Source organism: Aquila chrysaetos, chromosome 22 (genome assembly GCF_900496995.4).
Source record: "Aquila chrysaetos chrysaetos chromosome 22, bAquChr1.4, whole genome shotgun sequence".
Lineage (NCBI taxonomy): Eukaryota > Metazoa > Chordata > Aves > Accipitriformes > Accipitridae > Aquila > Aquila chrysaetos.
The window spans coordinates 9,703,605-9,722,783 of NC_044025.1; the positions used below are offsets into that span (position 1 = coordinate 9,703,605).

General features: G+C 58.8%; 1 protein-coding gene across 1 annotated transcript in view; it reads right to left on the reverse strand.

The window, feature by feature from the left end:
- Positions 1-838: 838 nt before the first annotated feature.
- The window catches only part of PPARGC1B (PPARG coactivator 1 beta), a 54,580-nt gene continuing 36,239 nt past the window's right edge, over positions 839-19,179 (reverse strand). Inside the window, 12 exon segments of the mRNA XM_029998225.1 lie at positions 839-5,966; positions 7,664-7,818; positions 8,253-8,374; positions 9,230-9,305; positions 9,796-10,567; positions 11,013-11,077; positions 11,506-11,542; positions 12,164-13,085; positions 13,087-13,317; positions 14,138-14,254; positions 16,140-16,352; positions 18,917-19,090. Coding sequence (XP_029854085.1) covers positions 5,863-5,966; positions 7,664-7,818; positions 8,253-8,374; positions 9,230-9,305; positions 9,796-10,567; positions 11,013-11,077; positions 11,506-11,542; positions 12,164-13,085; positions 13,087-13,317; positions 14,138-14,254; positions 16,140-16,352; positions 18,917-19,090 — 2,988 coding nt within the window. The 3' untranslated portion in view covers positions 839-5,862.

The window sequence follows — 19,179 nt, forward strand, 5'->3', positions numbered from 1 at the left end:
TGGGACAGCTCAGCACCTTGCAGACCTCTTCCTTTAGGGCTGCTGAGGTCCTCCCGCCTGGCAGCATCACCGTGCCATGCTCCGGATAAATTCAGTGCGACACCTCTGACCTGGCGAGCCCTCGCAGGGGTGATGGCTGGCGCTGGGCTCCCATGTGCCGGGTGCTGCTGGGGAGCTGCCCCTCTGCTGCTGCCAACTCCCCGGGCTTTCCATCCCATCCCTTCCACAGCCTGGGCTCCCACAGTGACCAGGACACCAGGACCCCCCCGTGCTGGGAAACAGCGGTTCGGCCACCTCGGCCGTGCCTCTGGGAGAGCAGGCTGGCTCCCGGGGGCTGCTCTCCTGGTACTGGGGGGACTCTCCAGGTGCCGTCCTGAGCCGTACGGTTGCCGCATCACCATCTGGAGTCTTTTCCACACTTTTTCTTGGAATCCAGCCCTTTGCTGTCTTACTCCCACTCAAGCAAATTTGAGGTGCCCCACTTCATTTTTAACCCCCCCAGTCTGGGGGGTTTCTTCTGGACGGGTCTTGCGGCAGTGGCACTGCTCCCAAAGTCCAGAGTATGGAGCCCAGGCTTCTCCTGCACGAGTTAAACTGGAAGAAGCCACACTTAAAATAGCAATATACAGGGATGTTCCCCCGTGGGAGCCGCATCCCTGGCAGTGGTGCAGCACTGGTGTGAGCGAGCTGGGGGGCTCCACCCCCCCCAGCCCCAGCCGTGCCCCCACCATCCCACTGCCGGCCAGGCAGATGCAGGAGAGCACCTTCTGCAAAGCAAAACACCTCCTCCCAGAGCAGGCTTGCACTGATAAACTAAAGTATTAGCAGCACAGACTTGTTCCTTTTTTTTTCTTTCCACTTTATAGTATATACGTTATCATTTAGTTATAGGCAGATCACTTCACTATTTACAGTACATGAGCGTAGAGATTCTACAGTCTTTTTGATGTAAACAAGTAACTCCACAGCAGGGGAGTCTGGAAAAAGAAGCCAGTTCTGAAGTATTTACACAATTTAAAATAGAACTTTTATACCCACCAGATAGATATAGATAATACATTGAGCGATTTGGTTAAATTATCTATGAAACTATAGAATCTGACAATGTAAAAATACAAGAAAACGTTCTCTCGTTTTAGAAGGTAGACAGTTAAATCACACTAGAAATAAATCTCTTTTTTTAAAAATAATAACAATAATAATAAAGGAAAGGCATAAGAATCCATGCCATCTTTTAAGGTTAAAGTATATTACATAAATAAGGACACAACGGAACGGAACTGGGGAAAAAAATTAAGTAAAATATAAAAAACCACTACCAATTAAAAAAAAAAACCAGACTAAAAACTTGATTCTTAATCACAGAGGGATCAATTCTGCTACTTCTACTTACTCTGCAAGTAGAAAATTGCAGAGTTAAGTAGTACTTACTCAGCATGAGGAAGGGAGGCAGAATTGGCCCCTAATAATTATTAGCAGTGTCCTTTTACTTAAAAAAAAAGAAGAAAAAGACAGAATTTAGCTTTTTTTTTATAAATAACAAAGCAGATGTGCCCCTTTTTAGGTGAAATTCTTACACCTTTCTCAAGAAATGCATCAATTTAATCTTTCTCTCTCTTTCTCACATGCATACACACACTCCCTCCCTAACTCAGCGTTTACCGCAGCGTGGCTCTCGGCTCGGTGCTGTGGCCGTGGCCGTGGGTGCTGCGGCCAGGCTGCCGCTGCCACCCCTGACCCCAGGGTGGGCGAGGGAAGAGGAATGAAACCCAAAGGCTGCATTTGGCTCTATATTGCTTGAGATTGTCGGGGATGGACTACGACGCTTAGAACAGAAAGGGTATCAGGGCTCAGCTATGAACAACAATGTATCTCAGTATTCAGCATACCTCCAAAAAGAAAGAAAAAAAAACCAAAACAGAAAAAAAAAAAAGAAAAAAAAGTTCTGGTCTGCAATTGCAACACTCCTTTGCACGGACCAGTGCTGAAATCAGACACTCAAGACTGTAATGTGGTGACTGAACTGCCACTTCGTGAAAGAAGATGTGCAGCCCAGCCAGCTGTGCTGAGTAGGAATTGGGATAAACCTTTTCTTTGGGGCAGCACTGAACCGAAAACCCGGGATTGTCCTCTGCGTTCAGCCCAGACACTCAGAAACATTTGCTCCTTCCTGCGGAGCCCCAGGGACCCACAGGATTCCCACCAGAAACCTGGTACCCTACCCTGAACAATGAGCTTTTCTGGGGCAAATCTGTGCAAAAAAAGCAAAGGGGCTTTTTTGTCACGAAACTCTTCACATTCAGCATTTCCCCACAGTACCTGCAGGGAACTACTGAGGGACATTCTATAGTTATATATTTTTAAAAAAATAAATCTCCTCCTTACTTATTGCCTACCGTAACATACCCTTTTGCTCCCAGTTTCTCTTTGAAGTAGCGCTCCTACCCACCCCGCAGCCCCGGCCCTCGCAGGCGGCGGGGGGCAGCTTCCCGGGGCTGCCGTGGGGACCGGGGTGCAAGGGTTCCCTTTTCGGGGTGCCCAGCTCTGAGCTGCAGCCCCCGCAGCCCCCGCAAAGCGCTGGGTGCCTCTTGCTTCCCCGGTGGTGCGGGCTGCCTCTCCCTGCCTCCTGCCCCATTTCCCCATTAGCATCCAAAACAGTCATAGTCACAGGTCGCTGAGGGAGTGAGCTCTCACCTGCCCCTTCTGCCCGAGCCCTCCTTCCTGCCCCTGTGCAGACTCGAGCACTGTGAGCTACAGACACCTTTATATTAAAAAAAAAAAAAAAAAAAATCAAGCAGAAACTTATTTTCCACCACAAACCCTGCATGAGGAATTCTAAAGCCAGCAGACCTGTGCTTCTTGAGCTGAACACCCGCGACTCTCACCCAGTCCTAAAAGTCAGGGGAAGCCCCTGGGGCTGGCGGCGCGTGCCCCCTGCTTTTCCCTGCTGCAGCGACGGGCTGGCAGGCGCGGGCAGCAGCAGAGGGCTGCCCCAGCCACAGTTGTGCCTCTGCGCCTTGCACGCCTCTGTGCATAGTGCGTAAGTCCTGGAGAAATTTCTTGGGGGAGGAGGGAAAACAAACCATCCCGATTTAATGGAAAAAAAAAAAGAAAAAACCCCAAACCAAAAAAAAAAAACCAAAAGCCCAACCCCACTTATAGGCTTCAGGCACCACAAAGACCACTTATTGCATCTCTTCCTACCCTACGGGTGCAGTACTGATCGGCTCTGTGCAGGACGAGCCCTCCCCTTCCCGAGCACCGGCCTTGATATCCAGAAGCCAGGCACGGGCAGGGGCTGCGGGACGACCTGGGGCGCCCAGCCGCAGGAAAACAATGGGAAATTTTGTATCTGGGTACACCAAAACCAATGCTTGGGAAGCGACTGAGTGATCCCCCAAGAGAGGGCTCCCCCCAGCTCTGCACTAACCCCTCTGCCACGCTTGATGCATCCCCAGCGGGGCCCGGCCGTGGGGGCTCGGTGCCCCCGGCTGAGCGGGAGATGGAAGAATTCCACTTACTTTGCTTTTTTTTGTTGGTTTTTTTGGATTGATCGTTTTCTGAAAAACATCAGCACAGCACAGGACAGTACTACCCACCCTAAATGTGTCGCTATATACATTCTACATAAGCTCTATAGCAATCACATGTAAACATCATCGTTGTGAGGAAATACTAGGACAGAAAAAGGCAAAGCTACAATGAGGCAATTGCCAATAGCAGATGCTCAGTCTCGGCCAGAGCTACTCGTGTTTGCTGAGGTGGGATGAGAACTGGGGGGAGCTCGTGGCAGGAGAGATGCCGAACCTCGCTGCTGAGACTGCAACGGCACGAGGACTGTTCCCTGACAGTGATCGCCGCCGGCGGCAGACTGGGGACCCGCAGTTCAAACCCCGCAGTGGCCCGTGGGCCCTCGCGCCGCCGGGCTGGTCGTCGTCAGAACCACGGCTCCCTCAAAAGCGGAGAGAAATAGCCAGGTAACTGTGCTGGTATCGGCGCTGCCGGCATTCCTGCTCCCGCCAGAGACCAGCTGCACGCATGGCCCCGGAGCCAAGGGCCACCTCGGCAGCACTCAGGCTCTCGGCATCGCACCTCACGCAATTTCAGAGGCTTTGGTCACGCTCCCTGCAAGACGAAAGAGTACCCACGCCAGGGAAATGAGAATAAAACCCCTAAGTCATGTTGAGGGGAGACCCCAGGAGACTCTAATCTATCTATTGGCAGAGTTAAGGCTATAATATTCTATCTACATAGGATGGCTGAATCCCTAGTGGTCTCTGGGCCTGAAAAATAAATGGAGACGATGGCGATGGCTTGAGGAGCAGCCAGATTCCCGCTCCCTCAGGAAAACAGTGCCTCTGGCCAGCACGCGGCGGGGTTTGCTCCAGCCGGTGGTGGGCTCTCTCCCCCTCCCTCCTCGCCCGGAGATGGAGGGCAAGTTTGCAAGCAGATTTCGTGGGGGTGCTGCTTGAGCACGCCTTAAATCCAGCACTGCCAGGCAGCCCCAAGGGCCCCCGGCCAGAGGCAGAGCGGGCAAGCGTGCCACGGGGCGCTGGTGGGCATGGGCGACAGGTCCTGGGTGCCAACCTGGGTGCTGGGGAAGTGTATGGCTTATCAGGTACCGGGCAGAGCGCAGGCAGGGTGGGCGTTCGGCGCGGCTGCCGTGCCCCGCTCCTGCCTCCCTGCCTCTCTGGATTTTGGGCTGGCTGCCGGGCAGGGATCACAGACAGATCTTCTCGCCCCGCTCGCTTTGCAGGGGGTGGAAGCGAGCGGGGAGCAAGCCGCTCGGCCTGGCCGGTCTCCCAGCTGCCCAAGGAGCCGGAGAGAAGCCAGCTCCCTCGCAGGGACCCGGAGGCATCCGTCCCCCAGGCTGTGCCGGCAGGACCCGTCGGATCAAGCCTGGCCGGCTCCGGCCCCCCGGCCCCTCTCTCCTGGCTCCAAAGGCAGCGGAGGGCTGGAGCAGCGCCGGCAGCCCCCCGGGCAGTGCGTCCTTTTACCACCCCTCTCCTTCATGCCTGGAAAGCTGCCGGGCCCCACAGCAAGAATGGCACGGGGCCGGCGTGCCCCACCGCCCGCCGGCTCCGTCGCGCGCCAGGACCGAGCTCAGCATCTGGGTCCCGCGACCCAGGCGGGCTGGGGGCTGGGGGCTGGGGGACTCGGGCCACGCGAGCAAGAAGAATGGCTTTGATAGCAAAGTGGGTGACCCCGATGCGACTGCCGAGCACCCCGGTTTGCCGGCAGGGAAGGCGGGCGCCTCCGCGGCTGACGGGTGAATGCTGGCTCCATGACTCTGCTCTGACCCCCCATTTGCTGAGTGGCAAGTGCCTCATTACAGTGCATAGTTAAAAATCAAGGAAGCGGTACAATAAATCTGAATTACAGTACATCTGAGCCATAAATACATTTTTTAAGTATATACTTTTTTTTCTCTTCTTCTTCTATTAAAAATTAGTTTATAATCCTGATTCTATTCACAATTAACAATTTCATCATCACACACTACGGACAAAAAAATGTTATGGTGAACACAGCTGCAACTCCGCGGCGGGAGCACCGGGGGGGCCAGGAGGGGGGAGAGGGGGTGGGGGGCTCCTAGGCTCACCCTAAAACAACCAGTCAGAAGCGGGGGGGACTAACGTGTGGCAGTGAGACATCAACACCATGGGGACTCACAGACAGAAGCAGCTTTGTTCAATGTAAACATCGATCGGAAGGGACAGCAGTCTCTCTCTCGTGCGTGCGTGCTCTCGCTCTCTCTCGCTCTCTCTCGCTTTCCATAGACTGAATAATTTCTTTGAAAACGTAAACATATTGGAAGTGCCTTGACTGAGGTATTGAGGTATTCCTCCAAGGTTAAGGCTGTTACCGATGCAGGCTTAGCTGGGCCTCCTGCAGCAAGCTGTCGAAATCCATGGTCTCGTACTTGCTTTTCACTGGAGCTGGGGAGGACTCCTCCACGCTGCAATCTGGGAACGGCAGGGATACAAGGCAGATGGGTCAGGGAGCAGGGCACTAGGCATGCTCGCCAGGGCACTGCTTGCTCCCCCGCTACCGGCACGCTGCATCCCGGCACCGCAAAACCAGCCTGGCCGAGGCGGTGACGGCGAAAGGGAACGGGGACGGTGCTGTCTCTCCCTCATTGACAAGGAGCTGCTGGGCAGAGGGGCTGTAGCGGTGCCCAGCCCGGCAGGTCACACACCACAGACACCCGTTTCCAGGCGCGCAAAAATCTGCGGGATGCAGCTGAATTCTGAGGTGCTGACACAGGGCTGTCCCCGCAGGAGCCGTGCGGGTCATGGGGAGGAGGTTGCCTGCCTGCAACCCAGCCGTCCGTCAGAAGCTGAACAAACAGTGCCACCGCAAAGCCTGGGAAATTCAGCAAATGCCAGAAATAAGGCTGCCTAATTTAACAGCAGCTTTTGGGTGTATATTTTTGAATGAACCATGAATGGCACGGTTGCATTTCACCTCTGCCTGTGGGCTTTGCCTCTCATCGTGCACCAGGGCGAGCGGGGTTTTAGGAAGGAGCCAGGCTGTGCAGTACGGGGCTGACTGCTGGCCTTGCAGCAATCTGCAGGTGAGGAGCACTGAGGGAGGTTCTCCTATGCAGGGGGGCAGCTCTGGCCCCCCTCCCCACAGCACTGCACAGCCACGTGCCAACATCTTCATCACAGGGTGCTGTTTCCTATCTTCTCTGTGCCCAAAATGAGAGGGATCTCTGTAGATGAACAATGGGCATTTGCGCCCACAACCAAAGTCAGAGGGATTGCTGCTCTGAGCAGATGAGATATTATAAGGTGCTAAAAGATCAAGCGGTACTTGTGTCAGACTGGGCATCTACAGATAAGTCAAGACTTAGGGCTTTATTTTCTGGGCCTCAGTCTCTCGTGCATGAAGTGGGATACTAGAATCACTTCACCCCCTGCAGAGCGTACAGAAGTAAATGCTCCGTGTTTGTGAAACACATGAAGATCCCAGTCACGAGGGCTGAGCGAAGCCTGGATCACATTTCTCTTGCAGGACTAGCACAGTGTTTCCTTCCTGTCCCTCAGCTCAGGCTGCAGCCCTACCACCCAGGGAGGGAGGGGGTCCAGCAAAACCCCGGCTAATGCGGTCGCCAAGCAAGACAGGAGGTCTTGCAGAAGCCCATACAGCACAGAAGGAGTTAATGCGACCACAGCACATTACAGTGCCATCATTTTGGCTCAAAAGTGCACATGCAGTGTAGTGAATCTGTCCTGCAGAGCAGCAAACCACCCAGATCACCTCTTGGGCTAATGAGATGTGGCTGACTGCTTTCTCTAATGACTGGGAAGGGACTTCTCTGCTGGAAAGCGTCCAGTGCTGTGGAGAAACGCAGCAGAGACAGGATGGGCTGTGGTCAGCTGAGACCCAGCAGCCCTCGGGCGTGATGCTATGTTTTGCAGCCAACACACTCTGGGTCCTCAGGCCAGTTGCTTTTCTTCTCTCCCCCCAGTTTCCCAAGCCAACTGACTGAGCTAAGAGCAGCTACGTGAGCCATGCGAGAGCCGGTGGGCTTTTCTTGCAGGCTTCAAAGAGGTTTAGGATCCTTGCGTGACTAGGTTTCAGCAGTGCAATGTGCCATTACAGCTCTGTGCTGATAAACGAGATGATTCGGAAAAAGCAGCTCCTGCTTTCTTACCCAAGTCAGTGTATCTGGTCCAGACGAAGTGCCCGAGGCCACCAGAGCTGAGCTGGAACGAAGGCTCGTTCCTCTTCCTTAGCGAGGTGCCGTTCTTCAGAGATAAGGCGGCATGCTCTGAATACCGGTAGGTGATCAAGCCATATTTATCCCCCCTGAGCAACCAGAGAAAGAATTCAAGATGCGATGGGCCCCGCAGCCCCTCTGACTTGGCTCTGCCCAGCACCACGCCCCCGGCTCTCCATCCCCCCCGTGTCCCTCCATCCTGCCGCCCCTCCATCCCACCAGCCCTCCATCCCACTGTCCCTCCATCCCGCTGTCCCTCCATCCCACCGCTCCCCCCCCTTGCCCTTGGACCTGGGGACACACTGCATCTCCTCACCCAAAGCGCCGGGACCACGGGCCCGGCTGACCGAGGGGGTTGGCGTGACGCAGAGCACTTCACGCCACCGGCACAACCGCATCACTCGCACGTGCACATCTGGATGCAGGGGTGACCCTGCGCTGCCTGGCAGTGCTGATGCTGCCTGGGGAAGAGGGTTTGTCTGTAGCCACTGGAGCCCCGGACCGCAGCTCGCTCCCCACCCACCTGTTAGTCCTGGACAGGACCTGACACTCCACGATTTCACCAAACACTTCGAAGCGTTTCTTCAGTTCACTGGAGCTCATGCTGCTGGAGAGGTTTTTGATATACACCACACGGCCTTCCCCCTGGCAAAGCAAGTGAAAGGTTTCAGGCTCCGGGACCCTGGACCTCGGGGCTGCTGATGGGTACTGGAAATGTGGGGCCATGGAGGAGCCCCTGCAGACCAGCACCGGGAATCAGGCTGCAGCGGGGCAATACCACCGTGGGCACAGCCTGACATCTCCAGGGTCTGGCCGTCTCCATTCCAGCTAGCTCACAGGTGTCACCCCCAGGACACCACTGCTGCAGGGGACAGCCATATCCAGGCTGAAGCAGCCACCGCCCTCTTCTTCTCTTTTAAATTTCTCCTGCATTCCTGCAGCTTTTTCAGCTTCTCCTGGTGAAGATACTGGGAAATATTCCCAATAATTGCTAGGGGCAAAATTCAATTGCGTTGCAGGGAAAAAAATGCCAGAGGAGCATGTGTGAGCATGCGTGTGTGTGCGCACAACAGTACAGAGGACAAAGTTATTTCCCCGCACGCCCACCCCCCACCCAGCTCCCACCCATGGGCACACGCCAGGTTCCCAGTGCACAAGGCTGCCGCCGCAGCGGGACCGCATCTGTAACGGCTGAGCGGCTTCAGGGATTCCCCAGCTCACTCCGCTAATTGCCAATGCCAACTGCGCTGAAGCACCGGCATAGGATGCTCTGGGCATTTCTGGGCCAAGGACCCCGTGTATTGCCAATCGCCGGCAGCTTCCGCTTCACGTTGGGTTTTTCTCTCCCCGCTCCATCCCCACGGCCTTGTTTAACACTGGCCTCGCACCAAGGGATGCTGAAGCCAGGGCTAATGGGCTCCACTGCTGCTTTTCTGGAGCGGGAGATGAACTGAGGGCTGGGGATTGCTTTGTCCCAGCGTGGGGTCCCCGCTCACTTACGATGGCCTTTTCCCGTCTCTTCTCCAGCTGGCCCCGGTGCCCGCTCCCGCCCTGACACTGCTCGCTGTTCTCACACCTGGGAAGTGAGGGAGAGGAGGTCAGCCCGGGGGGTTGGGAGCATCCAGCGGGGAAAGCTTCAAACATCAAAGAGAAGCCGAGGCACGCAGTGTCTGCAACAGTGGGCAGGTGGGCACTCCAGAGCACCAGCAGCCAAGGAGAGATGGGGGTCTGGAAACACTGGAAAGGACACTGGAAAGTCTTTTCTGATAGATGGCAGAAGCGGTTCCCAGCTGGCACTCACCCCTTTGGCTCCTGCCCGTGCCCCGTTGCTCCCAGTGCCATGGAAACCCCTGGCTGCTTTGCCCCAGTGCTGCTTTCTCTGGCCATGGCTGGTGTTTGCAGCAGCTGCTGATGTAGTACCAATTATTTCTATAGTTTTTCTTTCATTAATTACCATCTTTATTACTTGGGCCATCAGAGCAGAGACAGCCAGAGCTGCCACGCACTGGGGCAAAAACGCAGGGGGCAAAACAGTCCCAAGTGCCCTCCCCATGGCCCCCCTGTACCTGAAGGTGCGTCTGCTTGCGGGCGATCGGGACCGGCAGCACGAAGACCCTGAACTGGACCTGCTCCGGGAACAGTAATGCAAAGTGGTCCTGGAAAGGGGGTTTCTCCGCAGGCACAGCTTGGTGTCGCCGTGCTCCTCCTCCTCCTCCTCCTCCTCCTCCTCTTCCTCCTCCTCCAAGGGGGAGCCGCTCTCACTGCAGCTGTCTTCAAAGACAGTGTCGTACTCGGGGGTCTTGCAGAAGACCATGTCCTCGTCATCGAGAGCACTGTCCAGAAAGCCAAAGTGCTTTGTTAAGCTGGCTCTGATCTCCTGGTCTCTCAGCTGCTTGACGCCGTCCTTCCACAGCATCTCGCCGCCCGCCTCCTTGCCGCCGAGGTCCAGCCCCTGGTAGTGGGCGGCCGGGACCCTCCTCTTGTGCTCGGTCTCCACCTGGCCCGGGGGCTCCCAAGACTTGAGCACCTTCCTCTGCAGGGCGGCCTCGGGCTTCAGCACCTGGCAGTAGTCGTGGTCCCCGAAGGAGCGGGAGAAGGGCCGCTTGAGCACGCCCTGCTGCTCGGGGAGCACGGGGCGCCCGACGGCTCGGCTGAGGTGGGCGAAGAGCTCTGTCCTCTCGGGGTGCTTCCTGGGGGCTTTCCGGGAGGCTGCTGCGTCCCCTGCGCCCCCGGGGCTGGGGGCCGTCCCGTCCTCCTTCCCTGGCTCCTGGGGGATGTCTGGCTTGTACAGGTCCTCCTCGGCGGGCTTATACGGCGGAGTGGTGGGCGGCGTGAGACCTGAAGCCCCCCGAACAAAGGGCAGGAGTCAGCTCTCTGACCCCGCCGTCCTGCCCTGTCCCACCCCAGCGCCTAGGCTGCACCAGGCGTTGCGAGGGAGGAGGCTGCTCAGCCCCCGGAGCCTCATCCATCCAGCAGCACGTGAGGAAAAAGAAGGATGCCTGATCCCAGCAGGGACCAGAGGACTCTCCCTTCCCTCCTGTCTCACGCAGGGGCCCCCTGCACAGCCCCCATCCCAAACATCCCCCTGAGCTGCTCGCAGTGCTCGGATGCGGAGGCAGTGCACTGGAAGTCTCCTGCGTTTGTGGTGCGGAAGGGGGTTTCTGGGCCAGGGATGAACGTGCCCCCTCGGCTGGAGCTGGTGACTCCAGGCTGAATTTAGGGTTTATTTGCCCCCTCCCAGGGAGTATTTTTGCAAAATTAAAAAATTAAAAGCCCGTCCTACCTGCTGTCCCACACAGCTCCACCGTCAGCATCGGCTCAAAGCTTCTCTTCCCAAAGGTTGGGTCACTGGAGAAGAGCAGAAGATAAGGAGAGAGAAAGTGTTTAGGTGAACCACAGTCCCCAAAAACCAAAGGGAAGCTGAGAAAACGCCGCCTACAAGCAAGCCCTCCCACCATGGCTAGTGCCTGGCAGACTAACCCCACGGAGGGGTGCAAGGGGCAGCAGGGCGAGCAGCATGCCCTCCCCATCCCAGCCAGAGCTCCGGGGCATGTTGCCCCTGGCATGCAGAAATGCCCTGCCCTCAGCCTGGGGCTCTCCGAGCTCCTTGCACCGGAGCGATGGCCGCAGCTCCCCACAGCCCCGCGCTCAGCTGCACGGCTCAGTCTGCTCTGCAAAAGCAGCTTTGCTTGCTCACTGCAGATGCATGCCCAGCCAGACAAAGCGAGGCGGCTTTCCAGTCCCAGCGCAGTTCATTTAGCCCCATGCGCACTTACGTTTGTGCCAAGGACAGCGTGAGACACCTGGGTGTTTCTGAAAGGCAGGGAGAGAAGCAGGGTTACCAGCGGAGCTGCGCTCCCTCCAGTGCCCGCAGCGCTCGCGGTGGGAGCTGGGGCCCCTCTGCCTGCCCTGGCCTGGCAGGGGGCTGGGGACGGCGGGCTTTGCCTGCCTGCGAGGCAGCAGCATTTGCGGGAGGGCTAACACTGCCAGGATCGAGCCATTCGTGCTCACAAAGCGCTTGCGGATAGCTGCGATTTTGGGGCACTGGTGCAGCTGAACTGCAGTACCCACGCACAGCGTGAGTCCGCAGGGAAGGGGGACCTGGACGGATGGGGCAGCCCGGTCCCTGCTGGGTTAGCGCTACACCGACACCTTCATCTCGTTATAAGGATGGGGAAACTGAGGCAGAAGGCCCCTATGGATCGAAACAGCACCCCAAAACCAGAACAGGCCCCCCAACTCCCCACGCATGGGACCCCACAGCCAGCCGGCACATGGGTCAGGGCTCGCCTGTGCTCGGGGCTGCTCACAGCTTCACCGCCAGCTGAGCGCCGGGCGCCTGGCCGGCAGTGCTCGCCCACGGCGGGGACGGCACAGGCAGCGCGGGTGCACCGGGGAGGGGCGAGCAGAGCGGCACCCCCCGGCCCCCCTCACCTGCTTGCTCCAGGAGGGCACAGCGCCGGCTCTCAGCCCCGTCACCCGCCTCGCCGTCCCCCGGGGAGCCCAGGGAGAGGGGCTGGGGCTCTGCCGGCGGTGCCGGGCCCCCCACCTCCACTTCGGCCGCGGGCTCTTCGGCGGAGAAGCCCTCCAGCACTGGGCACGGTGCGGGCTCTCTGCAGGCCGGGGCGTCCCGGGGGCCGCGGCCATCCCCTGCCTCCCGGGGGACGGAGGGCTCGGGGGGCGGCTCGTCAAGGAAGGAGAGCCAGTGGCCGAGCTCGGGGTTGAGTCTCTTGGACCGGCGGACGGCGTAAACGGTGCTCTCCTGCTTGCGGGCCGCTTTTCCTGCGGCTGCGCCCGGGGTGCCCGCACGCTTCCCAGCATCGTCCTCGAGGCCAGCCGGCTCCCGCAGTGCCTCTGCCTCGGCCCCGGGGCTCTGCCACGGCTCACCCTTCTCCGGTGCCGTTTTGGCTCTGGATGTGCAGGTCCCACCGGCATCCTCCCCATCCTGGGCTGGTGGCACAGGGGAGCGGGAGCCGGGCGGCCGGGCCAGGGCGGCGTACACGGGCTTGCCCAGGCGGTATGGCTTGCTCACGTCGCACAGCAGGTCCCGCGCCAGCAGCTCCTTCAGGATAGAGAAGGATGCTCCGGGCTTCTTGCATCCCCCGGCCACCTGCCAGGTGCAGCCCGGCCGGTTCTGGGCACTGCCGGGGGGGCCCGGCTGCGCGGGGCAGTCCGGTTTGGCTCTTTTGAAGGGGCTGCTGCAGGGCTGGGGCTTGGCGTCGGCGGCATCGCGGCCGGGCAGCTTCCGCGGTGGCAGGCAGTAGGTGTGCATGTAGCGGATGAGCTCCACCACCGAGTGCATCTCCCCCTCACAGGAGAACTGGCTGCCGGAGCCATCCTCCCCCGAGGAGGGGGGGGGTCACCGAGTCGCCGGAGCTCAGCGAGTCCTCACTGGAGTCACTGTCATCCTCGTGATGGGCGCAGTCGCCCGGGGACCGGTGGCGGCGGCCGCTGGGGCACTCTTCAGGTGCCCGGGGGGCTTTGGTCTGGGGGCAGGGGGCGGTGGAGGTGAGGTGCCGGTGCAGCTCGGTGCAGCTGCGGCTCTGCGCCTGCGGGACGCTCGCCCTCCTGTCCCGGGGACCCTCCACCTTCGGAGAGGAGAGAGGAGAAAGTCAGCCCCAAGCCCCGCAGCCACGACCTGACACATGTACCAAGCACAGGGGGAGAAGCCCCCTGGGCTGACAGAGCCACCCCACATCCTCGAACCCCCGGTTCCAGCCCACCAGCATCCCGACGTGCCTGGGGGTCGGCCCCACACCCCAGCAGGTTTCCAGTGGTCATGCGGAGCTGGCAGCCCAACCGCCCCGAGCGCTGCCCCTCCAGCAGCCGGCACGCAATGATGCTCCTTCTCGCCAGGAGGGATTTGCTGCTTTTCCCAGGCAATCTAATTTGCCGGGCCTAATGCACCGCACAATTACCATTAGCCAAGTAGAAAAATCTTTGATGGCAACTTCTGCTGGGTTTCAGGAGATTAGCTTAAGTGACAGGGTCGGCTCTGCAGCTCGGCATGCAGCTCTCCCCGGCCGATGGCTCCCGGCTTGGGCTGTGAGTCAGCGGGGAGGGGGGAGAGGGGGCGGCCAGGGAGCACGCAAGGCTTTCACAAACCGGCGCTCAGGGAAGCTGGGAGAGGCCTGACCCCACTGGGTCCAAATGAGATCGAGATGTTTCACAGCCCAGCACGAAGCCCGAAGGTTTTGCTGAGGCCGGACTGCACAGCCCCTGCGCAGACAGGGATGGGAACGCCGCGCGCGGCTCTGCCGGCGGTGACGGTCCCCGCCTGTCCCCAGCCCCTGGCCCAGCTCAGGGGCTGCCCACGCTCCCCAACACCATCCTTCGGTGACCTCCTTTAGGATGGCTCCCAAGAGGTGGGCGCCGGACGGGCTCGAGCTCTGCCCGCCGAGAAAGTACCTTTGTGCAGGGCCGTGCGGGTCGGGACTTAGGGGTCCCCGGGCGCCGGGCGCTCCCGTCCCGCTGAGCCTCGCAGCTCGGAGGCACGTGCGATGGAGAGAGGAGCAACTTCTTCAGCTGCAAAGAGAAGCGGCAAGAAAAGGAGTCGGCATCGCAGCGAGGGCAAGAGAAAGTGCCGGTGGGGCTGCAGCCCCTCGGCTCATGCCTGCGCTAGGCAGGTCCGTTGCTGAGCATCTGACCCAAAAATGGGGGAAGAAAAATAAAAAGGCAGGGAGGTGTTTCCCCCACGGCTGCGGGGCCAGGCGCCTGGCCACGCACAGCCCTGAGGGGGTTGGGGCTGTCTCCACAGCATTCACCCACGTCCCCAGGGACCCCCAGGCAGGTCGGGGAGGTGGGGACATGAGGGAATTTACTTCCCAGGGGCAGCCCTGCTCCCGTCAGACACACAGGAGCTGTCGTGGCATCCAAACTTCTCACTCCATCAGTTCTGCCTTTAGGTGACAGAGACTTTACATTGGCATGAGTGACAGGTTTGGACAGCTCGCTCGGGTCCCCGTGCAAGGCTCGTTTAGCTGAAACATCCAGATAGGGCCTCGACTCATTAATGAGCTTTCAAGGCGTTTTGCAGATGCAAGCCCCTGTGGGACCTGTTGAGGATCTTCCCCAACACGCTCTGTCAGGATCACGGGCGGTGGGAGCAGGGTTTTCCCTGGGTTACCCACAGTGCCACCACTTCTGATGGCAAGGTCAGCATAACATTTTTCTTCTGCTCAAAACCATTTTTGGTTAGGGGAAAAAAAACCAAACTCCACACCCAGCAACAACATTTCATATTCCGCCCGTGTCGCGCTAACAACCAAAGGCGACAACAGCTCAACAGCAAGACGACTGCGTAGGCGCCGGGGGACTGCACGGAGGAGACAGATCTGGGGCTCCCGCGCTGGCCGGCGGGCACGGAGCCCCGGGGCGGGCGCGGGGGCTTTTAAGGGGTGATAGAAATAAGGGGTGCCCAGGTCAGGGTCTGCCGGGAAACGTCAGCCGGGGCACCCACAGCTTTAGGCGTGCAGCTCCGGTTGGTGCAAGCAACCAGCACCTTTCCCCCCCCACCCCTGCAACGTATACATCCTATATATACACATACATATTGTGTGTGATATATACCCCCCCGCGCAGGGCGTGGGCGGTGGAAATGCACGCTCTCACCACTGGATGTCACTCCTCCCTGCCACAGCCCCGGCTTTTGGGGAGACCTCGGGGCCAGGCTGGGGGTCCCTGGGGGGGACCGTGAGCCCCGGGAGGGAGTGGGCTGGGTGCCCCTGTGCCAGGGGACCTCCCGAGGACGGTGGTGCTTTGCAGCAAATGCTGCCAGTTAGTCCTGGCCAGGAGGGGGAGCAGGGCTGGAGCCCCGACATTGCAGTGAACCAAGAGGGATGCTCCAGTCACGAAATCTGTAGGGGCTGGAGGGCACGCAGCCCCCGAAGGGGTTGTGGTGGAAGGCGTGGGGGGGTCAAACCCTCCCGCTGAAAGCTGAGGGCATGGGCTCTCTGACACTCCGGCCAAGCCCCCTCTGTCCCTCCTGCGAGAGCAGCGGGGAGCTCGGCCCGAGGCAGAGCCGGGAGGGAGCAGCCACCGTTGCCCATGGGCACGGGGCTGGGATGCGCTAGGGAGACCCCCGGGCAGCCCCACAGCCGCACGTCCGATTAAAAGCAGGTGTGGGTCTTGCCAAAGCAGCCCCCACCCCTTTGACACCCGCCCCCACCCCTTCAAAGATATATTTGTATACACAGAGCTTGTTCCCGTGAGGATGGTGATGGAGGTGACGGCAATGATGCAGAACATGTATACGTATACAATACAAGTATATGCTTTGGTATTGACGGTTAAAGAGAGTTTTAAGCCTAGAATGAAAAAATTCAGACCTTTGCTTCCTATCATACCCATGCAGCCGGCTTATCAGGGGCTCATCCAAATCCACCTTAAACAGTAGGAAGTGGGTTCTTACTAGAGACAGCTCATCAAACTCGGGGGCCGGGGGCGGCCCCCCCGTGACCGGGGCGGTGGGTTTGGGGGAGGGGGCAGGCGAGGTGTAGGCATGGTTGAGCGTGTCCCCCTCTTCCATAGTTCGGAAGGCAGCCAGGCCCATGTCATCTCCCTGTATATCATCCAATGTCTCGGTGAGGGCTGCCAGCAGCGCTTCATTCTCGCTGTCTATTATCTGAAAGGAGCAGGCAGAGAAGAGAGGGGGAGTTAGGCTGGGCAGAGGGACTGGGGGATGCTGGGCAGGGAGGAAGAGGGGCTGGCAGTGCCACACCAGCACCCACACTTCCCAGTGACCCTTCAGGGGACCTGGGAGAGCTTTTCCCCAGCACAGCACTAGGATCAGGAGGAGAGAGACCCAACTGGAAAAGGAGGATCAGTCTGTCCCCCTGCACCCCCAGCAGGAATGTAATGAATCAGAGCATCTTCTCTCCCAATAGTCGCCTCCACTCCACCATGAGGCAAACAGCAGCAGATAAAGGATCTGTGATTAAAAGGCTCCTTGCCCAAATCCTCCTGACTCTGGGCTGCAAGTCCCCCCAGCGCTGGCTATCACAGCGCTGCGGAGCGGGGCTGGGAACAGCACCCAGCCAGGATGGGAGCCCAGGGAGGGGGCAGGCACAGCCCCCTGCCTTCCGCGGGGCTGGGGAGGCCCGAGAGGGCACGGCTGGTTATTTGCAGCTCTCCTGATGGGGAAGGCAAATAAAATCTGAAGAGCCGTAAGCTCAGCCCGGGGCTGCCAAGTGGACAAGAGGGCACGGCCCCCTGGGAGGGCACAGGGGAAGCTCAGCCCGGGCTGCACCGCTGGCCACATGCCACAGCTTGCAACAAGCAGTGTGGTTTTTGTTTTCACTGTGTTTTCAAACACAGCCACCTCCAGCTCGACGGGGGCTCTCAGCCCTCACGCTTAAGCCGGCTGCGCCAGGCGCTCTGCAAGGGACCCTACCAACAGAGCACGGCCCCCAGAATGAGATGGGCCGTATGTTACAGCTCCCCTGATCTATTCTTTTTGGTGAACGGCATGATCTGGGGATGCTGATGGGAGATTTGTGAGTGTCTGGGGCTGCGCCAGGGCTGCGCTGGGCCAGGCAGGGCCACGGGCTGCTCCTGCCTCCGACCTGCCCACCGCCCCGACATGCCCCCTCCGGCCCCTCTTTCCATCTGGGCTTTGCCTCGGCTGACGCACCTCCAGCCCTCCCAGTGCCCTCCCAGTCCCACACAGCCCCACGAGTCCCGCTCCGATCTGGAAATATGGTGCAAAAGCCCAGAAGAGGATGCAGAAGCTGAGGAATGGCTGAAGTGAGCCAGGAGTTCCTTCTTTTCGGTCCTCCTCCATCATATTCTGAATGTAAACCATGTCCAACAAGAAGCAGGCTACCATCAGCTATAAAATTAGCACAGGGGTAAATTCAGGCTCCCAAGGAGGACTGTTGACTGCACACAGCCTCCTGTGTTTCTCTCATCTTGTCTGAAAATTACATATCTTTTCTTCCATGCCCTAACCTTGCTCGCAGTTACTAGAGCAGGCTCCAGGGAGAGGCAGCAGGATGCTCCAGTTTTGGCTCTGTTTCTTTTCCTCCTGTTATTGGCATGAGACCGCTGTGCATACAAGTTCAGTGGGATACATTTCATCATACTCCACTGCTCCTAATGGGCCTGTCTTTTGCATTTCTTTTCTGTTTATCTTTTCCCCAGGAAGTTCAGCGGAAAATATGCATCTCGTGATGAAGGTCCCTCAGCTGGACTGGACCATTTTCAAGCACAGCATCAGCACAGCATAAAAGCCAGAGGGTTGTTATTATGGCCAGGTTAGAAAATATTGGGGCTTTTTATTTTTTTTTCCCTTTGTTTAAATACAAATCCTCCTCCCTCCCAAAATGTAACGCAGAGTTGGTGACTAGCAGGCACCAGTGGGTTGCAGCCTCCTTGTCCGAGGGGGTAAGGGCCTGGGTGCTGCTCAGGAAGGCACAGAGACCTCAGGCCCCGAGGATGGGGCACATCCAGGGCATGGCATGAGTTTTGGGAAAGGCGAGCGGGCTGCCCAGCCTGCTCTGAGCCCGGTCCCCAGGCAGGCTCCGCAGCTCTCTGCCTCCAACCTGCCTGAGCTGTGCTCACAGCCCTGCCCTGGCACCACAGCTCCATGAGATGCTCAGATCTTCTGCAAGGAGAGGCAAAAACAGTGCTGAGGGACAAGGACCAGCCCTGCCTGTACCCGGGAGCATCCTCTGCCCCGGCACTGCTGTGCACCGCACGGTCCCGTGATGGGTCCATCTCAGCACAAAGGTGAGGAGAGAAACCAGCCGCCCTCTGTCAGAGAGAACCCAGGCCCAAACACAGGGAGGATGCCAAAGCTGGAGAGCCAGGGGAAGGGGCTGCTTTCTGCTCCTGGGACATAAATATTCCTGCCCCACACCACAGCCCTGAGACCCCCGCACGGGCGCCCTGGCACACCCTGCCATCCCGGGAATAGAACAGGACGCGCTGCACACCAGCTGTAATTCCCTTTTAATAATACATCACAGGAGGGCTGGCTCAGCAGCCCTCCTCTGCTCGTCCATCTCCTCATTAGCCTTACTCTGCTTGCCCCATTTAGAGCCGGCGTGCAAATTAATGGAGCACTAATCAGCTGGGGAGGAGCTATTAATAGTTGTGTGTGTCCCCCTCTTCCTCCTTCCTTCTCCCCCTCCCCTGCCCTCTCCTGCCTCCGTCCTCGGGTCCCCTGTGCCAGGAGGATGGGGGTACCTGGAAGAGCTCGGAGTCGTCGGTGCTGTACTGGCTGGAGTCGGTCTCCGAGTGCTCCCCGCACCACTGCAGCTCGCTGAAGCAGCCGGCCGAGTCGAAGTCGCTGGCATCCAGCTGAGACAAATCAATCTCGGGGAAGTCAGAGTAGAGGTGCTCCTCGCCAGACACCTCGTACTGGGGAGACAAGAGAAAGGGGGTGGGTGAGCCCGCCGCCGTGCCAGAGGGGCAGGCAGCAACAGGCAGCAGCAACCACCCAAGGAGAC